Below are 18769 nucleotides of genomic sequence, written 5' to 3' on the forward strand. Positions count from 1 at the left end.
TGTATTTTAGATGGAGTGGAAGCTCACGGAAGCGCAAAAAAAAAGTGACGAAAGTGGTTGGGCGGGGAAAGACGACTAAAATAGAAGGAACAAACAACAGCCTCAATCGAGGCAGTGTAATCGTGAAATTGGGGGCCAAATTGTGGATGCCCGATTGCCTTGGCGCCAGATTCACCGCGCGTAGCGTGATTTGATGTACTTTAGTGCGGAGTAAGTCTGTCTTTTCAAGTGCACCTCTTTCGGCCCAATAAATCATTTTGACTTTGCTTTCCACATCCTCTAGCAGTTCATTGAAAACGAGGCAAAATGGGTTCCACCTCTCCGATTTTCGTGGCCATAGAAGACAATCCAGGCATTATGGATTGGAGCCTATTTATCGAGACTGAAAAGAATACCGACAAGACCATCATCCAAGTCCTCGGCACGCGTCACAAATACTTTCGTGTGATAAGAACGCCGTCAAATCCACGCGTTTCGACCGACCTTATCGACCTCTTGCCGCTTTGTCGAATCGATACAAGCAAAATCGAGATGGTCAAATATATAGCAGACTCCACCCACATCGGCAATGAGGTGGTAGATTGGAGTTGTCAGGACTACGTGCTGGGTGTCTTGAACGACCTCGAAGACGCCGGGATTATCAATGGAAACGATAAGGATTATATCCGGAACAAGGAGGTCGTCAAGTCAAAACGAGAATCATGGCCATAGGATTTGGGTCACAATTTCAATCATCACACCCAGACGTTTGATGCAGGAGAAGACAACAAACCTTGAAGTTATATATGCTGCAGGTCACTCATATGTATTCTACGGGATTGACGGGACGGACAGGGCGGGGCCCGGGTAGATAGCCGAAGTGGCTCCACCAGATAGTGTTCATGGTGGAGCTGGTGGAGTACATAGGATTCTAGTATTATTTGCATCTCGATTTGAGGCCCCGTCTTTTTCCAAGAACATGGGAGACTTAAACCAAATAAGGCGCTGCATCAATATCCTCGGATGATTCAGGGCCAACTCAGCCTGTGAGGGGAGGATATAAGTGAAAATGTGTGATATTGATCCCGAAAAAAATATACCGTAGGAACATTGAAGGCTGGAGGGTATAGATAGAGTACACATGTGCAGGCAAGATCTCGTACAAATAAAGTAAGGTGATGACATATACACACGAGACCAACAAAAAGAAATGCCTCATGTTGAGATTCTTGATAATCCCAGATAAATTGTCTTCCTACCTTATCTTGAGGCATAGCAGGACCCCAAATACTAGCATGAGCACAGTGATGAGGATACCCTTGCGCCCGTTCGTTTTGCTCCCAAACTCATTCCAGCCGGTCCCAGATCGTTGAGGGGCCGGCAGGAACGCCAACATCGGGGCATCAGCAATTCCATGAGAAGCCTTATTGGCTGGGATATCACCAGCGTATGGAAATATATACCGACCCACAATCAGCTTCACGAGGCCCTCACGAGCCTGGATCCTCATGGAAATCCGAGAAATATTCGCTATCTGTTCCATTCGACGTCGACGATCGCTCACAAACGCCCGTAGTAGGCCATCGAGATGAACCTGAGAAGGAGGCCCAGATTTAGCGAACGGCTGCAAGATGTTACAGAGAGCAGCGGCGTCCTCCATAGCACAGTTAGCGCCCTGTCCCGTATGCGGAGCGATTTTATGCACACTATCGCCCAGACAAACAATCCTGCCCCAGTGCCATCTCGAAAGCACATATTCATCCAGAACAGTTGTATTGAACGTTTCTCTTCGCTCCCACACCTCGCCGAAGGTTATCTGCTGCCAGTATGGCTCGCTAGCAAAAGTTTCACACTGCTTAGCACCTTCGGAGGAGGAGAAGCGCGGGGCGTCGCTATAGCTATAGCGTTGGTCGAGACGGAAGAACAAGAACCAGTAGATATGGCCGTTCTTGCCGATGACACTCAGGATGCTCCAGCCATCGTTGTAGCAGGATATTTGTTGTCCTGCTTTGAGATTTGGATGGGGTTTAGATATGCCGAATATGCAGCCGTATTCTACCGTGATGGAACTGAGCGACTGTGCCAATGTCTTGCGTTTCTCTGCCAGGCGCAGCATCTCGGTTCGAATTGTGCTGTGGACGCCATCTGCACCCACGACAAGATCGCCGTCAAAGTAGGCTCCGTCTGTAGTGTGCACTCGGATATTGTTCTCGCGTTGCTCGACGCGATGTACTGTCTTGCTGCAGTGGAGCCGGCTCGCGTCTGCAAGAGAACCGCTCAAGTGTTCGAGAACTTTTTGCCGATCGAGGAAAGCTAGAGGAAAACCGAATCTAGGGGAAATTAGTTTTAGAGGATGAGCAGCTGGGGGGAGGAAGGGGTTGAGGAAAAATGGGAGAGCAAGGTAGGTATAATGTTTAACTAGGAGAAAAAGAAGACAATGAAAGAAGTCTAACTCACCGTTCAGAGATAAGAGTAGGAAAATAACTTTGATAACAAAATCCGTCAGGATACGTTATGTGGGCGGTTTCAAGCGGGTGGACAGCAGCCTCCAATTCTGAGTAGAGCCCTAGCTGTTCCAAGATGCGAGCGCCATTAGGCATAATTCCAATAGAAGCCCCCTCTTGTGGAGCAACATCTTTGCGTCGCTCTAAGATAACATAATCGATTCCAGCACGATCCAGACAGTGGGCGAGAGTTAAACCAGCGATAGAGCCGCCGACAATGACCACCTTAAAAGGTCCATTGCCCCGAGGGCTCTTGATTTCCTGTGTCGTCATGAAAACCTGGGAGCCTCTAGGCTCTACTTTATGGCTTTAAGAAATCTTCAATTGTGGAGTCAAGACATACTAAGCCTCTAGGTGCTTAATCGTATGAACACGAAATAAAAATGCGGAGAGGGAGTTTTCTTATATTGTTCACTCACGCCTGAACGAGGACAGGCTTATCTTGAACTTTATCTCTTTGTCTTTCGGGTGCCTGCGGTTCGAGAACACCCGTCACATGATCACCCCTAGCTGGCTGTTGACAGAGAGAAAGTTGGCCGCGACTAAGCCTTGTAACTACAGAATACATTGTAATAAATTGGAGACTACCAGAGTGTCAACCTCAATATTGTGCATTAACCGAAAAACTATCAAGGTAGTATCTAGGAATTACCTCGACCAAGACCATCCTAGTCCACATGTGCATATTTGTTGGAATTTCGACATCTTTCAAGCTGATAAGTCACAACCCACCCCTATTTCCTAAAAAGAAAAACATTTGAGCCCGACCCAGGCCCCCTTCCTCTTTTGGAGGACACATGACATTATATTGATTTCTGTCCGCGAGTCTCCTCAATTCCCACCGGACCGGGATCACAAACGGGTTGTAGGGCTAGGTGACCTTTTTCACATCCTGGGCCTCCTTCCGTCGAATCCGCCATAGAATAATACCATACGAAATCTCAGCTACAGTACCAAACAACACGTGAAATCTCACTATTGGACTCCGAAGCCAACCGAACTGCTCCGGCCAATAACGGTACCGAAGTGATTGCCCCGGAGCTCCAGCCAAGGTCCCCAGGAATCGCGTAAGCCTGTGCCAACATTAAATATACATCAGCAAGGGTGAACACCTAGTGTAGTGCTTCATGATAGCAACTTTGCAAGACTTGACTTACCAGATAGTATACGAAGTGCCCCGACTGTCCTCCCGAACCAGAAGCTGGGACAACGATCCCCAGAGGAGTAATTCCTGGCAAAACATCGCCGACCATGGCCCCGTGACTGCAGGCCCCCAAGTCTCCGCAAAGGCCCAGTGCAGAGAAATAAAGTACAGCAACACGACAGCGAATATGATTGGAAGATAACGCTGAACCAAGGTGGTGTGTTTCCACTCACGCGGCGACGATTTCACTGCCGAGTACATGACGATCAATCCTAGGAAGAACCAAGAGCCCATGATGGTCGCATGAATTCGGCTCTTTGGGGGATAGATAAATGTATACACGAATTCCCAGGCCATGTTGGCGCAAAGTGGAAAGATGGCCTGCGAGTAGGTTTTGTCACGAAGTGATTTTCGTGCCTGTAGGAAGTAGTGTATGGCCCACCCTAGTCCTTGAGCAGAGAAAGAGAGGTTGGCGATCCATGCATATTTTTGATACTCCACTGGAGCCGTGCTTAGGTCAAGTAGGTCCATTTTGTTTGATTAATGGAATTGAGGTTGGAATGTTTAGAATAGCATACAATGTAGCGGTTGAAATTTCATCCTTGTATATTCTGTAATGGATGACCTGATTCGTTTCCACCATGATTACTACAGTTCCTCACTGTTTCCTGAACTTAATGTGACCGATATGATATCTTACACAATTCTACTATGCCCCGAACTTACCTTTCCCTTTCTCTCTTTCCGACTCTTTCCTATTCCTTGTTTTTATCAGTATTGCCTTTGTATTTTTTTTAGTATTTCATCTGCAATTGATTTTTCCCGTATTTCGATAAATGCAAAGGTTTGCCTGGAACTATGATCCGGACCTCCGAGGTCCATTCATTCCATTGCAGCTACATGGAAACGTACCATAGCTTCATGTGATTTCAAGGTTCGACGTGGTCGCGTGCACATGCATTCTCGACTTTACGCTCTCGGGTGAACATTTGAAGGGTCTGTCTTATGTACTTAGAAGGTATATGTACTTGCTTGTAAGTTTAGCATTTTGTTTCGACCTGCATGTTCAAACTATAACCAAAAGCGAAAGCGTTATTGCAGCTCGGCTCTGCTCGGCTCAGCAGCGGTTCCTAGATAAGCAGCAAATAAGGCAGAGTAGAGTCAAATTTTGGTGTGTGCTTTGATAATTGAGTCGCATAAGATCTTCTCGCGTACATATCGTGCTTCGTATAGGTTTCAGAGTCATGATTTGATAGAAAATTGGATATTGCATGTGCATGTGAGCTCCAGACATGAATTGTGGACAGGATAAATTCGTTCAATGCATATTAACTGCAGGCAGGGCGTGGGCCTAACGAGATCATACCGTTGGAAATTGATCAGCAAAGGTGAGTAACCCGTAGTCTCATGATCAATTTTTAGTCGAAAAGCTCTAGAAGGTGAAAATCAATAAAAACAATAAATTCAAAAATTAGGCAATATTCGCACTGAAAATTGCAAGTAGATTGTAGTAAAGGCCGTATCGACGCTCGATGTCGGCTTATGACTTTACGGCATTGTACAGTCGGTGTCTGATGTTCTCGGCCTTTGGTCTCTCGGCCTTTGAAGACTCGGAGATCGTTACTTGTAATTTTTGATCGCCGAACCGAACACCGAATCTTTTATCAAAATAATTTCAATCATTAGTAATTGTGACTAGTACCAAGCTCCAGCACTCGAAAAAATTTCCTATTAACAGGTGTGTCTTCATATTCACTAAACCCAAGAAATCATAGTATATGACATGGAAATCGCTGTCACTCGCAACGAGCATGTCTCTATCAAACAGAAACAGACCAGTGAAGCTTCGGGTAGACACCGAGCAGGAGCTCAACACTGCAAGCCACAAAAGTCCAAGCCGCTAAAGCAAAATTCTTCGCATGAACAGGACCTCCGCTGCGGGGATCCGTCGCCGAGAATCCAGCCAATTGCTCCACGTAAGACACAGACCAAACACCCATCCAAGAGATCCAAAGCCACGGCGACGCATCAACGCGTGTTAATACCCAGGCAATGGAGATCGGAACGCCAACCGCGAAAACCGTGACAACCAACTTAAGATATCCGCCCGCAAGAACATAGAGAGAATTGACTTTCATCTTCGCATCGTCTACCATGTCCTGATAGCTGTACGCGGTATTGATATACACAATCCATGTTACCACGAGCATACACAGCGGGTACTGGTAGGCCAAATATTCAGGGGCAACTGCTGCTCCCCCGGTGATAATGGTCCAGGCGGCTGCACCAGCAAGAACGAATTGGGGATAGACTCCAAGTTTTTGGGCGGTGGGTCGCTTGCAGAAGGGGTATAGGATAATCCCGGCGGTTGTTGGGAGCAAAGAATAAGATCTACTCCATGCCAAAGCCATTAGCGGGAATTTCCCTGGTATTTTCAAGTTGGGTTCGCAGTGCTTACATATCTTCACCTGAGAGCATAAAGTCGAGAATGTACCACGCGACCACGTATTGGAAAACCATCCATGATAGCGCCTCGGATGTCTTGATCTTGCCAGACGCGAGAGGGTGGTTTTTGGTTCGCGCTACTTGGCGGTCGATGTCTCTATCAACCCAATCATTCCAGACCATTCCCGCGCCTGTAAGAACATAGAGGTATAGGAAGCATAGGCCGATTTGCTGGAATATCGTGCGTATGTCGCTTGTGGTGGGCTCGGTATGCACCTTGGTAATGCCTGCTAGAAAAGCAGACCAAACTGAAGTCATCGCGTTAGAAGAAGCGTTTCGCTGATGTTTGCTCAAAGGCCCATCTTACCGCCAGCAAAAGTACCTAAAAATGGGTTGTACTTGTCGAACCGCGAGAGCCGCAAAAGATTTCGGAATATTTGAAGTGTTGATCTTTTTTCCATCGCTTTGAGTCGGATTGACTGTGCTAGAGATGCTTTCTTTCAAAAAAAATGAAATAAGGATAAAATCAGCTCCGAGTCGCAAGAAAGACTATCTCATTATTATAAAGAAATCGCGATAGATGAATAAACTTCATTTCCGACGTATTTCCTTGTCTCCTCGACGCCACAATGTCTAAGTGAGGCTAGACCCCGAGTAAGATCTAGATAGCATCATGACTCGCATTACAACTTTCTGGCAGTAAACTCCCCGGTCTCGTATTCTGCGACCTTTCATTGGCTGAATTGTGTAAGAAACCTGTCAGGCGGGTATTTGATACCTTTGTCTTCGAAAAGTCAACCATGGAACTAACGGAGCTTCTGACCGAAAGCATCAGTTGGATGCACCTCTTTGTTCTTCTCCTTTTTGCATTTTTCTTTCTTCTCTGTTCACTCCTGGTTTAGCCGAATCATACAGAAACACCCATCCAAAAAAGGCAAGACACAAGCAGCTGAGATCAAAATCAACAATGCATAGTTTACGCTTCAGCTGACATTATGCCTTGGGTTCCGTTTGGCTCATCTGCCTAACCCTCTCCGCAAAATCCACACTTCGTGGTTCATTCAACCCCACCACACATGCATACATCGAGGGATGTTAATTCATTGGTCGGTGCACTAGTTCTTACGTGCGATTCTCGTGCCTGAACGCCGGGAAACACCGTTGACTAGTAATATCAAGGATCTCAAGGATCTGATATGGCCATTTGCGCCCCGCACCTCTTAGTTTTTGTTTCCTCCCGCGTGAACTTTCTAATGTTCACAGTGCGGTACTTGCAACGTGGAATTACAGCCCCGGAGCATATTGCAGGATATACTTGACGGATGTGAGACTTGACTCTGTATTCAACTATCTCATCCGTTATCTTGCAGCATCGGACATTGGTACTTACATTGTCTGCGATTTTCGATGCCTTTGTGATGTCTGGAAGTATTCACAAGGTTTACGACGGTGTTATCGGAGACAGCGTTACAGTGCAGCTCGAGCCAACTACATCCAACAACGGATATCGAAATTGGCGCATTGTGCAGCGCCGATGACCTCCACGGCCAGCAACTAGACCCTGAAAAAATATGTGATTCTTTTAGGAAATCACTACTGGCACTACTAAATATGCTACATGAGCGACGAGCCCGATTTATTTGTATCAAACAGCGAAGTTTCAGATGCCGTTTTATCATAGGCCGTACAGCCAGATCCCGAACTTCCGGATCCCGCAATAACAAATCCCGAAATCGGAAAGCCGGATACTTCAATGTTCAGATGCCGAGACTTCAAACGCCGAGGTATCAGAAATAAATCATGTAACAAACGCAAATATTAGTGCACATCCTGATTGACTTCCAACTTTGATTTTCAATATCCATAGGAACACCTTCAGCGCTAAATTGAATGTGGAAATGTTTTTATGTTATGTTACAAAAAACGGAAAGATTTCTGATCACCTTCCAAGATGGATTCGCCGGAATACTTTTCCGGATTCTTCTTCTTCAGAACAATATTCTAATGTATTATTCTGATATTCATATGAGGAACCCTGTAAGATAAGCAGGAAACATGATGCACCCAGTCATGTTCGATTGACTATACATCTAAACAGCAGCTTGGAGAAAAGGGGGGTCAGACTACAAGAACTTGAGGTCACGCGGTTCCTAGGATATAACGGAAATGTGAAGGTGAAAACTGGGAACTGGCATATTGGTCAGGTTTTTGACAGGAGCTCTCGGATATGGCACTTCCGAGAAGTTCTCGGCATAGTAGGTATACGGAAATGATAGGTTTAGCCCTATGTAGCCTTTTGATGGCTGGATTGATAACGGTGCTTACATGTAGGGGGGTCTATGCGTTACGCCCTATTGAAAACTTCACGAAGTCTGCAGGTGGCGTGAGTATCATTTCCACTACCATGGGAATGCCTAATGATCCGTTCCTGTGCATCAATTGATGCGCTTTCGAGATATTTGGCATTTGGAGAGTAAACTGTCGGACATAGGCAATGAGTACTAGGGAGTACATGACATCTCCGTTACTAATGTGATTTATACTCTCTCTAACCGTGGAAGTTAAGGGATTCGTAAACTTAATCAATAATATGTAAGCGAGTACGCTATATAGTAGAACCTCGTCAGTTACGAAGCCTCGATAAACGATTGAGTCCCGCAGTCTAAGGTTGTCTCTTCCTGTACGTATCTTGAGACATTCCAAGATTTACATACGGTGTCTGAAACCAACATTGAAGAGACTGGTCCAATCTATATTTCAATTATCTTCAAAACTTACTCTCATACCGAGGTAACTTGCGAGAGATTACATAGGAATTCAAACGTTCAAAAACTTCTGTAAACTTGTATTTGAAGGAGCAAAAATAAAGAATCCGAGATAGAAACATGAACATAATGGAGTGGGGGGATATTCGATATGAACAAGAACCGATAATAAGTCGAACATATTAAACAATTACACCATCAAGACTTCTCATGCGCTCAACGGCAATATAATGGAAGGAGACGATTTCTCTTTCACAATTTCCAACACTGCTTGTCTGGATTCCAGGCATTTCTTCGGTCTCCATACCCGGCACAGCACGAGACCAACTGACTCGAACAGGTCCCTAAACTGTGACTCGGTGCGCTCCAAAGAAGAAAATATAACCATCATAATAAAGTCAGCTTGAACATCTTTCGGGTATACCTCGCTTGCACAATCCGGGAGAACACGATCATGAACAAGAAGAACCGAGTGTTCGTCCATAGCATCCCTAATATGGCCGAGAATCTGGCGAGCCTGGACATCAGGCCAATCGTGCAAGATACGACCAAGAAAGTAGAAGTCAGCACCTTTCACCAGCTGGGGCTGGAAGAAGTCATGTTCCATAATCTGAAACTCTTGCGTTTTTAGGAACGCGTTTCGTTTGGCCAGGACACAGCTTGCTACAACCTCAGGGATATCCTGCAGTATGAAGGTACCCGATAGATCTGGTACTGAGTCAACAAGGGCTTCGATTTCCTGGCCCACTCCGCCTCCAATATCCACAAACTGGATGTGATTGGAGGGAGTGAGACCTCGGAAACGGCAAAGCTGTTCTCCAGCAGGGAAGATCTCTGGCCATTTGACAAGGTATTTCCTTCCACGACTGCTCTGCATAAGATTGTTGAAAGCAGTCTGTTGCTTATCTCGCTTTCCCAGCCACTCGAAGAAGTGCTCAGTTGTATTCATGGCCACTTGAAATGGTCCTGAGTCGGCATCGTCGGGTGATCGGTATTTGGTGTCAGCCAGAAAACCAGCCAGCTTGGGAAACACTTGGTAATGCACGTCACTTAGTAGGAGGCGACTGTCAGTATACAAAATGATAGTATAAGAAGCCTGGAGGGTAGTATTTACTGGAGAAAGATCATTTGGTCTCGCATATATCCGCCCTGACTGAAATATTTCACGCATGGATCTGACGTATAGGCGTTGGTGGGTGTGATATGCACAAGTCCACTAACGGCCAAGAAGCGCATGACACGTTCTAGTATCGTTAGAGATTTCTCGGGGAAGTCGTAGGAACAAAGTCACTCACCCACGAGAAGGGTGTCAATTCCTAGGTCCGATGCAATATTGGCGGCTGTGAACTCAGAATCCTGCTTGGAAAGTATGTCGAACACTCCCATATCGATCGCGATCTTCACAGTGACCAATTCAGATAACTATCAGATATACACGCTCGTAATCAGCCATGAATACTAGGAGGTAAAGAGAGGAAGGAGAATAATCACTCTGTATGACAGATCATCCAGTCGGCGAGATGGGGACTGAAGTCGTAAACAAAGGCGTTGGCAAACTCGAAAGATGCTGTCTTGCTGGGTTGGGTCAATGGCCATCCCACCAGCCAGAGCCTTCTCCGTCATAAGCAACAGTGAATGTAGAATTGAAGCGGCGATACCCATCGTTGGACACTGATAATGCAATTTCGATGAGAGTTCAAAGCGAGTGGGTGACCCTTTTTATTGACCGTGCGCATCGATCAATACTGCCGATGTCCAAATTCCCCTTCGCATAGATTCCTACATTCACTTCTCGTGTTCGCGAAAATTTATCGATACTATTTGCATGAACGTGCATACGTATCGAAGCAAGTATCTACTGCTTTCACTTCGCTTTCACCTTCCTCTTACTATGTTAATGAGGCGCTGGAAAGTTTTTCGTTGGCTACCAGCCTACCTGCCAGGTGAGACAACGTGGCCTCGAACAACTATCTCGTAGAAGATTTCAAGCTTACCCAGTCAAATTCTAGCCTACCCTTGCCGGTAATCTGACAGCATAACTACCCTTGGCATAATTGATTGATTGATGAATTGATTGAACCATGGCATGTATCCTAATCTCAATCGATGCAACCACACCTGTCGTTCATCAAGCTCGATTGCAGTATTCCCATCATGCAAATCGTTCAATTCATTCCGGTTCCAATCTACAGATCAATGATACGAACGTGAATCTTTCATTGGATACTGAGCACGAGATGTGGTGATTTCGTTCTCAGCCACCGGTGATGTTGTCTCTTTGCATGAGTGATCTAAGACTTATGTCTTGGGTAAACCGAGTACTCGGCGCCACTTGAATTGTTTTTGCTTCCGAATTGATCCGTGATAACATCAGGGGTCACATAAAAGGGTCAATCATTGAGCTTGCCAACTGCTATAACAGACTGGGAGTGAGCTTAATGGTAGAAGTTTTTTATTGACCATCAAGTTTTGTTGTTTAGATCATCCAGGATGAAACTCATCTTGTTCGTCGAGCCGCCCGCGGTACACGAATACTCAATTATCTGCAAGAAGCTGCGAATTCGATCAAAGTCTTCAGATGATCACATACTGAGATGGTACTTATCGGAGAGCACGAGGGTGCTGCGAGAGGAGTTTCGCCGGCTTTCAGCTGAGTTGAAGACCGACCTGCCTCCATTCCAGTCTGTACTGGACATGATCGAGAGTTAAGATTGGCAGTCTGCGCCATTGGCTGGGCCGTTGAGCAATGCTTTCTCTTGTTTCATATCACTTTGTCTTTTTCTTGGGTAAGCACTCAAATCCTCGAATGAATTCTCCGGTCGACAATTAACAGTCATAGGAACTACGAGAATCGCACAGCAGGATTCAAGACCCTCAGGGTCAATTCACTCCTACATTGGCAGACTTACCAACTGTCGGGGCGGAGGCAATCCGTATCGCATTTAGGACCGGCATCGTCATGCAGCAGAGAGCCCGGCAGCTCGAACCCCAGACCACAAGTACCGCTCTTAACAGTTGGACTTTGAATGCTCAAGGCGCTAGCGAAGACACAATCCGAGATGAAGTCCAGGATTTCAATGCCTACCTGGTAAGTAAGCACCAATGACCACGGAGTAGATGTGGTGGGGCTAAACGTCAAATGCGAATTCGACTGATTGCTAACCTAGATCTTCAAAGGGACTTCCTGATTCGCATCCCAGTCGAATCTTTTTAAGCGCTATACATGGAGTCGACAATGTCATGATTTCTGGATCTCCTTCCAAATTGGGCAGACTAATGCAGTGCGGGCCGCTAAAGGATGCAAGTCATGCACCTGCATTGCATATGCATTGGGGCCCATCTCACGCACCCCATTTGTTCGACCAGAGCCACGTTCTTTGGGTTGTCAAGGAAAGCAAAGAAACACTTCGAGGACATGATGATCTTCTCAATGTCGCTAACATAATATCTCCCAGTGATGGGGAATTTATGGCTAGTCGCACAGTCTTCGAACTCTTTCAGGCCGCAGTTAATGAACTATTAACGAAACTGACTCGCTGGGACAAAGTGGCCGCAGCTCTTTGTGAATCGCCAGCTTTAAGCGATGAAACACAGCTCATTGTTGAGATAGTGGGAACTACTCATATCACCGTGGATAATTTAATACACGAGATTTCAGCCATCTATCCCGGCATCAGGTCAACACTTCATGATTTAGGGAAATGGATCGAAGAAGACAAAGCCTTTCCCGGCATTGGATCAAAGAAGATTGCTATCGTCGGCATATCATGTCGTTTTCCAGGCGGAGCGAATGATCCAGAGAAGTTCTGGCAGTTGCTGGAAGGGGGACGTGATGTTCATTGCAAGGTCCCAGCAGATAGATTCGATGTTGACACCCATACCGATATTACGGGCAAACGTCCAAACACGAGCATGAGCCCCTTCGGTTGCTTTATTGACCAACCTGGATTGTTTGATGCTGGTTTTTTTGACATGTCCCCCCGCGAGGCTGGACAAACCGACCCTACTCATCGCTTGGCTCTTGTCACAGCTTATGAGGCTCTTGAACATGCTGGATATACCCATGATCGCACACCGTCATCCAACAAACTCCGAGTTGGAACGTTCTACGGCCAATGCTGTGATGATTATCGCGAGGCAAATGCCGAACAGAACGTCGATACTTATTTCATTCCTGGCAATTATCGAGCCTTTGCGCCCGGTCGGATTAGCTACTTCTTCAAGTTTAGTGGTCCAAGTTTCAACTGCGACACGGCGTGCTCTGCAAGCCTGGCCACAATTCAGATTGCCTGCACGTCGCTTCTCCACGGTGATGCGGACATGGTGGTTGCAGGGGGAGTCAATATCCTCACGAACTCAGATAGCTTTGCTGGCCTGAGCAGAGGATATTTTCTCTCATTGACCGGCGGCTGTAAAGTCTTTGACTCCAACGCGGACGGTTACTGTCGCGCAGACGGGGTTGGGTCTGTCGTGCTCAAGAGACTCGCAGACGCGCAGCAAGACAATGACAACATACTGGGCATCATTGTTGGAAGTGCGACCAATCACTCTGCTAATGCAGTCTCCATCACCCATCCTCACGCGGCAACACAGGCCAACCTTTTCAGGCAAATTTTGACTCAATCAGGTGTCAGCCCACTGGATGTGGATGTGGTCGAAATGCATGGTACGGGGACCCAAGTCGGCGATGTGATCGAGATGGAATCTGTTACCAGCGTTTTTAGCCCCCCGGGTGTGGAACGAACACACCCATTGTACATCAGCTCCGTGAAAGCCAATGTCGGGCACGCGGAGGCAGCGGCTGGGATGGCAGCACTCATCAAAGTTCTTCTGGCATTTCAACACAATGAAATTCCTCGACACGTTGGCATCAAAACAGCATTGAATCCGCGATTCCCTGCACTCGACGACTTGAATATACGCATCCCACAAACAAACACCCCATGGCCCAGAAGTTCAACGCGCAAGCGATATGCTATGGTGAACAATTTCAGTGCGGCCGGAGGTAATACCAGTCTTTTATTAGAAGAACCTCCTGTCAGGCCTGATCCAAAAGGCTGGGCGTGCACAAATTTCGTCGTAGGGGTCTCAGCCAAGAATATCTTCTCTCTGAAAGGAAACTTGCAAAATCTCATTGATCACTTAGAAAGCGATCCCACCATTCACCTCCCCAGTCTATCTTATACCACTACAGCACGTCGAATGCATCACCCATATCGTGTGGCTGCTGAGGGTGCGACAATCCAGCAGATCACCAATTCCCTTCGTCAGCAATTGCAAACCAACGATTCTCAGAGGCCAGTCTCAAAGACCCCACGATCGACTGCATTAGTTTTCTCTGGTCAAGGTAGTCATTATGTTGGTGTTGGCCGTCAGTTGTTTGAAAATCAACCCGTTTTTGGAGACGAAATTAGGCGTCTGGACGAGATCTGTATTCTCCATGGCTTTCCATCTATTGTACCGTCAATCGCGACCAAAACTTCCGATTCAATAGAGACAGATCCTGTTGTGATCAATTTACTGGCAGTTTGCATTGCAATGGCACTGTGTCGCTTATGGAGCAGCCTTGGAGTGACTCCTGGAATGGTCATCGGTGCCAGTCTGGGAGAATACCCAGCATTGTATGCAGCGGGTGTTCTCTGCGCCAGCGATATCATATTTCTTGTCGGTCAACGAGCAATGCTGCTCAAGGAACTCTGCACACCAAACACCCATGCCATGCTCGCAGTCCGGGCGACCATTGACCAGATTCGGAACATCGCACAGGATATACCATTTGAAGTGGCCTGTCTCAATGGACACAACAATATTTCGATCGCGGGAACTGCCGACAGCATCTCAAAGGTTCAATTGGCCCTCACATCGTGCGGTTATCGATCAACCAAGCTCAATGTGGAGTATGCCTTTCACTCTTCGCAGATTGAGCCAATCCTTGACAGGTTTGAAAAGGTCGCCCAAGCAGTGACATTCAAAGAGCCCCAAGTACCTGTACTATCACCATCCTTGGCAAGCTGCATCAGCGATGGAAATACATTTGACAGTCATTATCTGCGGAATATGACACGACTGCCTGTGCAATTTGTCAATGTGCTTGAAAAGGCTCAAGAATTGGGTGCGATTGATTCCAACACGATTTGGATTGAGATTGGAGCCCACCCAACGTACAGTAACTCGGTTCGTGCGGCATTTGAGAAACCTCCTCTCATTTTCCCAAGCTTGAGGCAAGAGGAAGATAATTGGCATACATTCGCAAAGGGAATGGCAGAGTTATACCACGCAGGCGTGGAATTGAATTGGAATTCTTGGTATCAGCCCTTCGAGACTGAGCTACGTCTTCTGAATCTTCCAGCATACCACTGGAAGAATAAGAATCACTGGATCCAGTATAACGGTGACTGGATGCTTGTCAAGGACAAAGGGTCTCGCAGCCCTCAGGCTACCGGGATCATGCATGAGCCTTCTTTGCGCACAACCTTGATACACCAGCTGGTAGAGGAGAGTATATTGGATGACAGAGGCACAGTGACTGTTCGGTCCAATATTGTCGACTCGGATTTCTTCCGTGTTGCGTCAGGTCATAAGATGAATGGCCGACCCGTCGTGTCTGTGGTAAGTCATAATCAGAAAGATCTTCTTGCGTCAACTAAACTAACTCTCAATCATCAAGTTTGCCTATACCGACATGGCCTTGACATTAGCGAATTATCTTCACACAAATATTCGGCCAGGAGCACCTTTGCCCGCAATGGATTTTTCCAACGTGCAGATTCTCAAAGGCCTGATGCCCCATGAACATCAGACGGGGACTCAAATTGTTCAAGTTAAAGCTTCTGCAGACCTCAAGCGAGGCGTGATCGATATGTCGTGGTATCACCTCCTCTCTGAAAATAACCAAGAGTTGGTCGCAACTGGTGTTGTGCAACTTGAAAACTCGCAAGTATGGATGAAAGAATGGGCAGATCTCACCCATTTACTTACCAGTCGAATCGATATTCTCAACAAGATGGCAAACAAGGGCCAGGCTAGTCGCCTATCGCGAGACCTGATATACACTCTCTTCCAGACACTTGTCGAGTACTCCAAACCCTACCATGGAATGCAGTCCGTCGTTCTCAACGGTATGGAGGCCACAGCAGAGGTTATTCTCAGCCCTCCATCCGATGGCAAGTGGACCGTCTGCCCGCAGTTTATTGACCCCATTGCTCACATCCGAGGCTTTGCTCTCAACTGCGGCAATGCTGCAGACAATCGAAACAACATATTCGTGATGGACAGTTGGCAATCAATGCGCTTCGCACGACCACTAACGCCGGGAATCAAGTATCAAACCTATGTCAAGATGCAACCTGTCCCTGAGAGCACAACACTCTGCAAGGGCGACGTATATGTCCTCGAAGCCAACGAGGTGATCGGCGTCATCGGAAGAATGACGCTTCGGTCATATCCGCGAGTACTCCTCGGTCGGTTCTTTCCACGAGACGGACTCAAATCGCTTGTATCGGCTGGAGTGGGACTTCATCGTTGTGTCGTCTCTTCTGAAGATGAAATGACTGTATCCACACCGCCAACAGATCTCTCTACAGTGACTCCAAGCCCAGTTGAAAGAGAATGTTCCAGCAATTTGCCAGGGCCAAGAAAGGGTTTCTCTGTTGGCAATCAAGGGCAAGTCACAGAAAGTGTCGTGGTCGCTCAAGCAATGGCTTTGATTGCCTCTGAGACAGGAATGGACCTGGAAGATATGACTGATGAGACATCGCTGTCTTCGATGGGAGTTGATTCCCTCCTATCGCTTGTTTTGGTGGAAAAGTTCGCAACTGAACTCAACATAGTACTGCAAAGTCATGTGTTTTTGGAATGTCCCACTGTCAGAGACTTTAAAATCTCTTTGGCTGCGCTTTCTGGACGATTTGGCTAATTGTTCCAAGGTTTTGTGTCGGTCGGCTTCACGCCAATATTAGCTTCGCCAATGAGATTGTGTTGTTGGTGATATTTCTTTGAGTATAGTTTCAAATGTTATTCAAATGTTAAATTTCGGTTATATGCATGTTCTCCAGATTGATGTCAATGGCTCATCATAATTCATAGGAGGTCCGATGAGTTGTATTCCAGAACGCGTATAGATCTTAGTGTCTAAACGAGAATGGTCTTAAGAATGAACTTAAAAATAGACTTAAGAATAGACTCGAGAATAGACTTGAGAAGGGATCAATTTGAGGCAGATTCAGGCAGATCAAGACATCAATACATCCCGATTATGCTTAGCGCGTCATATGACCCGTGTGACGGTGTGAGCATGAGAGTAACCCGTGTTTACATTAAAGCCCGTACATAATCTTCGTGACTCACCTAAGTGAATCCCAGGGTTTTCCTCTGCTTACCCAGACATTCCCCCAAAGCGAAAGAAGAGAATACTTTCCTTGTTGATAATCTACACTCAGATTTCGCTCAAACAGTCTTAACGGCATGCCATAACTTCGGAACAGTGATGTCAAAGGAAACCCCGAATGTGGTTCTTGCGGTCACCGACTCTAGCATTCCTTGCTTCGAATTATGTCCCATGCCGAGCCGCAGACCTGCAAGGAAACGTGACAGGGATCGACCCTATTGCATCAACGACTTATACCCCCTGCTTATCGGCATGCACCAATCGGGCCAACCGACGAGACCCTATTGTAGCACGAACCTAGAGTCCCCCTCTGGGCATTTGTCTCGGCGCAGGTCGATCGGAAAGAGAACCGGTTTCGCCTGCTTGCATTGCCCGACTACCCCAGATTCAATATCAATGTGGCAAATACATGCCACTGCCGTTCCAATGCGGTTATGGCATTGCAAATCTTCCTCCCCCTTCCGGGTGGCACGGTCAAAGCCGAGAGCTGAACTCCAACGCACTAATGACTCTTTTGAGCGAAGTGCATTTCTATACCTCTTGGAAAGTGTCACTAGATGTGAGCAGGCCGTCGCTAAATATTTCCCCAATATCACTCCATATAAGGAGTGCTACTTCGAACTCTAATGGCTATACGAATGAGGATTTTCGGATTAATTCACCGAACAGAGAAAAAGGAGCTCGGCCTAGAGCACTAACAGGATCCTTTTCGGTATTCTTTCCAGAATTTGAATGGGGGCCTTCATAACCTGGTGCATAACTTGGCGCGATAAGCCAAAAATAAGTTATGGTTATCTAGGAGAATCGGGAAAGCATCTGATGCCCGTCTTACTGATAAGGTTATTATTGCCTGTACATACAAGGATCTTAGTGACCTTGGCGAAACCTTCCAGAATGCGAACTTTGTTGCCTCCGCTCTTGGAGTCTTGGAGTCTTGGACTCTTGGACTCTTGGTAGCCAAGAAAGTATGGCGGCCTCTTATCTGCAGCTGGAGGCTGCGAGCACCATGCAAATTTCTCATGCATATGTTCTATATGGAATTGACGACAGTTTTCCATCATTATTTAATATTCCCCACTCTTGATTTTGCATACCGTCAATTCTCCTCTTTTTGAGCTCCCATTCTAACCTCGAATTCACTAGTGCAATTGTTATCAGACGCGGCTAGTTTAGCCTTGGCCGAGGGCCTCGGGGTTACGTAGGGCTCTTGGCCCGCATGATAATTCATCTAGGTTATCTTGTTTCGCGTGGCCATCCACACCATTTGTTTCAGTGATGGTTATCTAAGCCCGGGGGCCAATCAGCTCAATCCCAAAAAATATGTCGCGATGTTGACATCCTTGGCCCCAATCATGCATCATGGGTGCATTCCACTGATAAGCCCGGGCGCTACGACCCCCCTACTCCTTGTCCAACCCAATCACTGCCACGCGACTATGTACTGCCCTCGGGGTAGATTTGCCTTCGGTTTCGATCTATATCTTGCTGAGATGGTTTGATCTCCAGCTCCCGAGTCTGATAACGCATTATAAAATGCTCTTGCCCC

General features: G+C 46.7%; 6 protein-coding genes across 6 annotated transcripts; 2 read left to right on the forward strand and 4 right to left on the reverse strand.

Annotated features, from left to right (window-relative positions):
• Positions 1-306: 306 nt before the first annotated feature.
• On the forward strand, positions 307-711 carry N7466_007080 (uncharacterized protein; the record flags this gene model as incomplete). The annotated part of the gene is made up of 1 exon (XM_057166469.1): positions 307-711. One exon carries the CDS (start codon positions 307-309, stop codon positions 709-711), a length of 405 nt encoding a protein of 134 aa, XP_057019510.1.
• Positions 712-1234: 523 nt separating this feature from the next.
• N7466_007081 (FAD-dependent oxidoreductase) lies at positions 1235-2756 on the reverse strand (the record flags this gene model as incomplete). The annotated part of the gene is made up of 2 exons (XM_057166470.1): positions 1235-2309; positions 2437-2756. 2 exons carry the CDS (start codon positions 2754-2756, stop codon positions 1235-1237), a joined length of 1395 nt encoding a protein of 464 aa, XP_057019511.1.
• Positions 2757-3354: 598 nt separating this feature from the next.
• On the reverse strand, positions 3355-4158 carry pyr4 (meroterpenoid cyclase pyr4; the record flags this gene model as incomplete). Its single annotated transcript, XM_057166471.1, has 3 exons — positions 3355-3428; positions 3480-3556; positions 3641-4158. The coding sequence occupies 3 exons, from the start codon at positions 4156-4158 to the stop codon at positions 3355-3357; spliced, it is 669 nt and encodes a 222-aa protein (XP_057019512.1).
• Positions 4159-5465: 1307 nt separating this feature from the next.
• pyr6 (polyprenyltransferase pyr6) lies at positions 5466-6390 on the reverse strand (the record flags this gene model as incomplete). Its single annotated transcript, XM_057166472.1, has 2 exons — positions 5466-6018; positions 6086-6390. Coding segments are annotated over 2 exons (858 nt in total), but the record flags the coding sequence as incomplete, so codon positions are not given.
• A 2655-nt stretch (positions 6391-9045) lies between these two features.
• Positions 9046-10223, reverse strand: N7466_007084 (uncharacterized protein; the record flags this gene model as incomplete). The annotated part of the gene is made up of 3 exons (XM_057166473.1): positions 9046-9901; positions 9952-10081; positions 10133-10223. 3 exons carry the CDS (start codon positions 10221-10223, stop codon positions 9046-9048), a joined length of 1077 nt encoding a protein of 358 aa, XP_057019514.1.
• Positions 10224-11327: 1104 nt separating this feature from the next.
• Positions 11328-16752, forward strand: encA (non-reducing polyketide synthase encA; the record flags this gene model as incomplete). The annotated part of the gene is made up of 4 exons (XM_057166474.1): positions 11328-11522; positions 11677-11925; positions 12015-15446; positions 15505-16752. The coding sequence occupies 4 exons, from the start codon at positions 11328-11330 to the stop codon at positions 16750-16752; spliced, it is 5124 nt and encodes a 1707-aa protein (XP_057019515.1).
• Between the last annotated feature and the right edge of the window lie 2017 nt (positions 16753-18769).

The sequence above is a fragment of the Penicillium verhagenii genome (genome assembly GCF_028828195.1).
Source record: "Penicillium verhagenii strain IBT 33310 chromosome Unknown utg000007l_segment0_segment0, whole genome shotgun sequence".
In the NCBI taxonomy this organism is placed as follows: domain Eukaryota; kingdom Fungi; phylum Ascomycota; class Eurotiomycetes; order Eurotiales; family Aspergillaceae; genus Penicillium; species Penicillium verhagenii.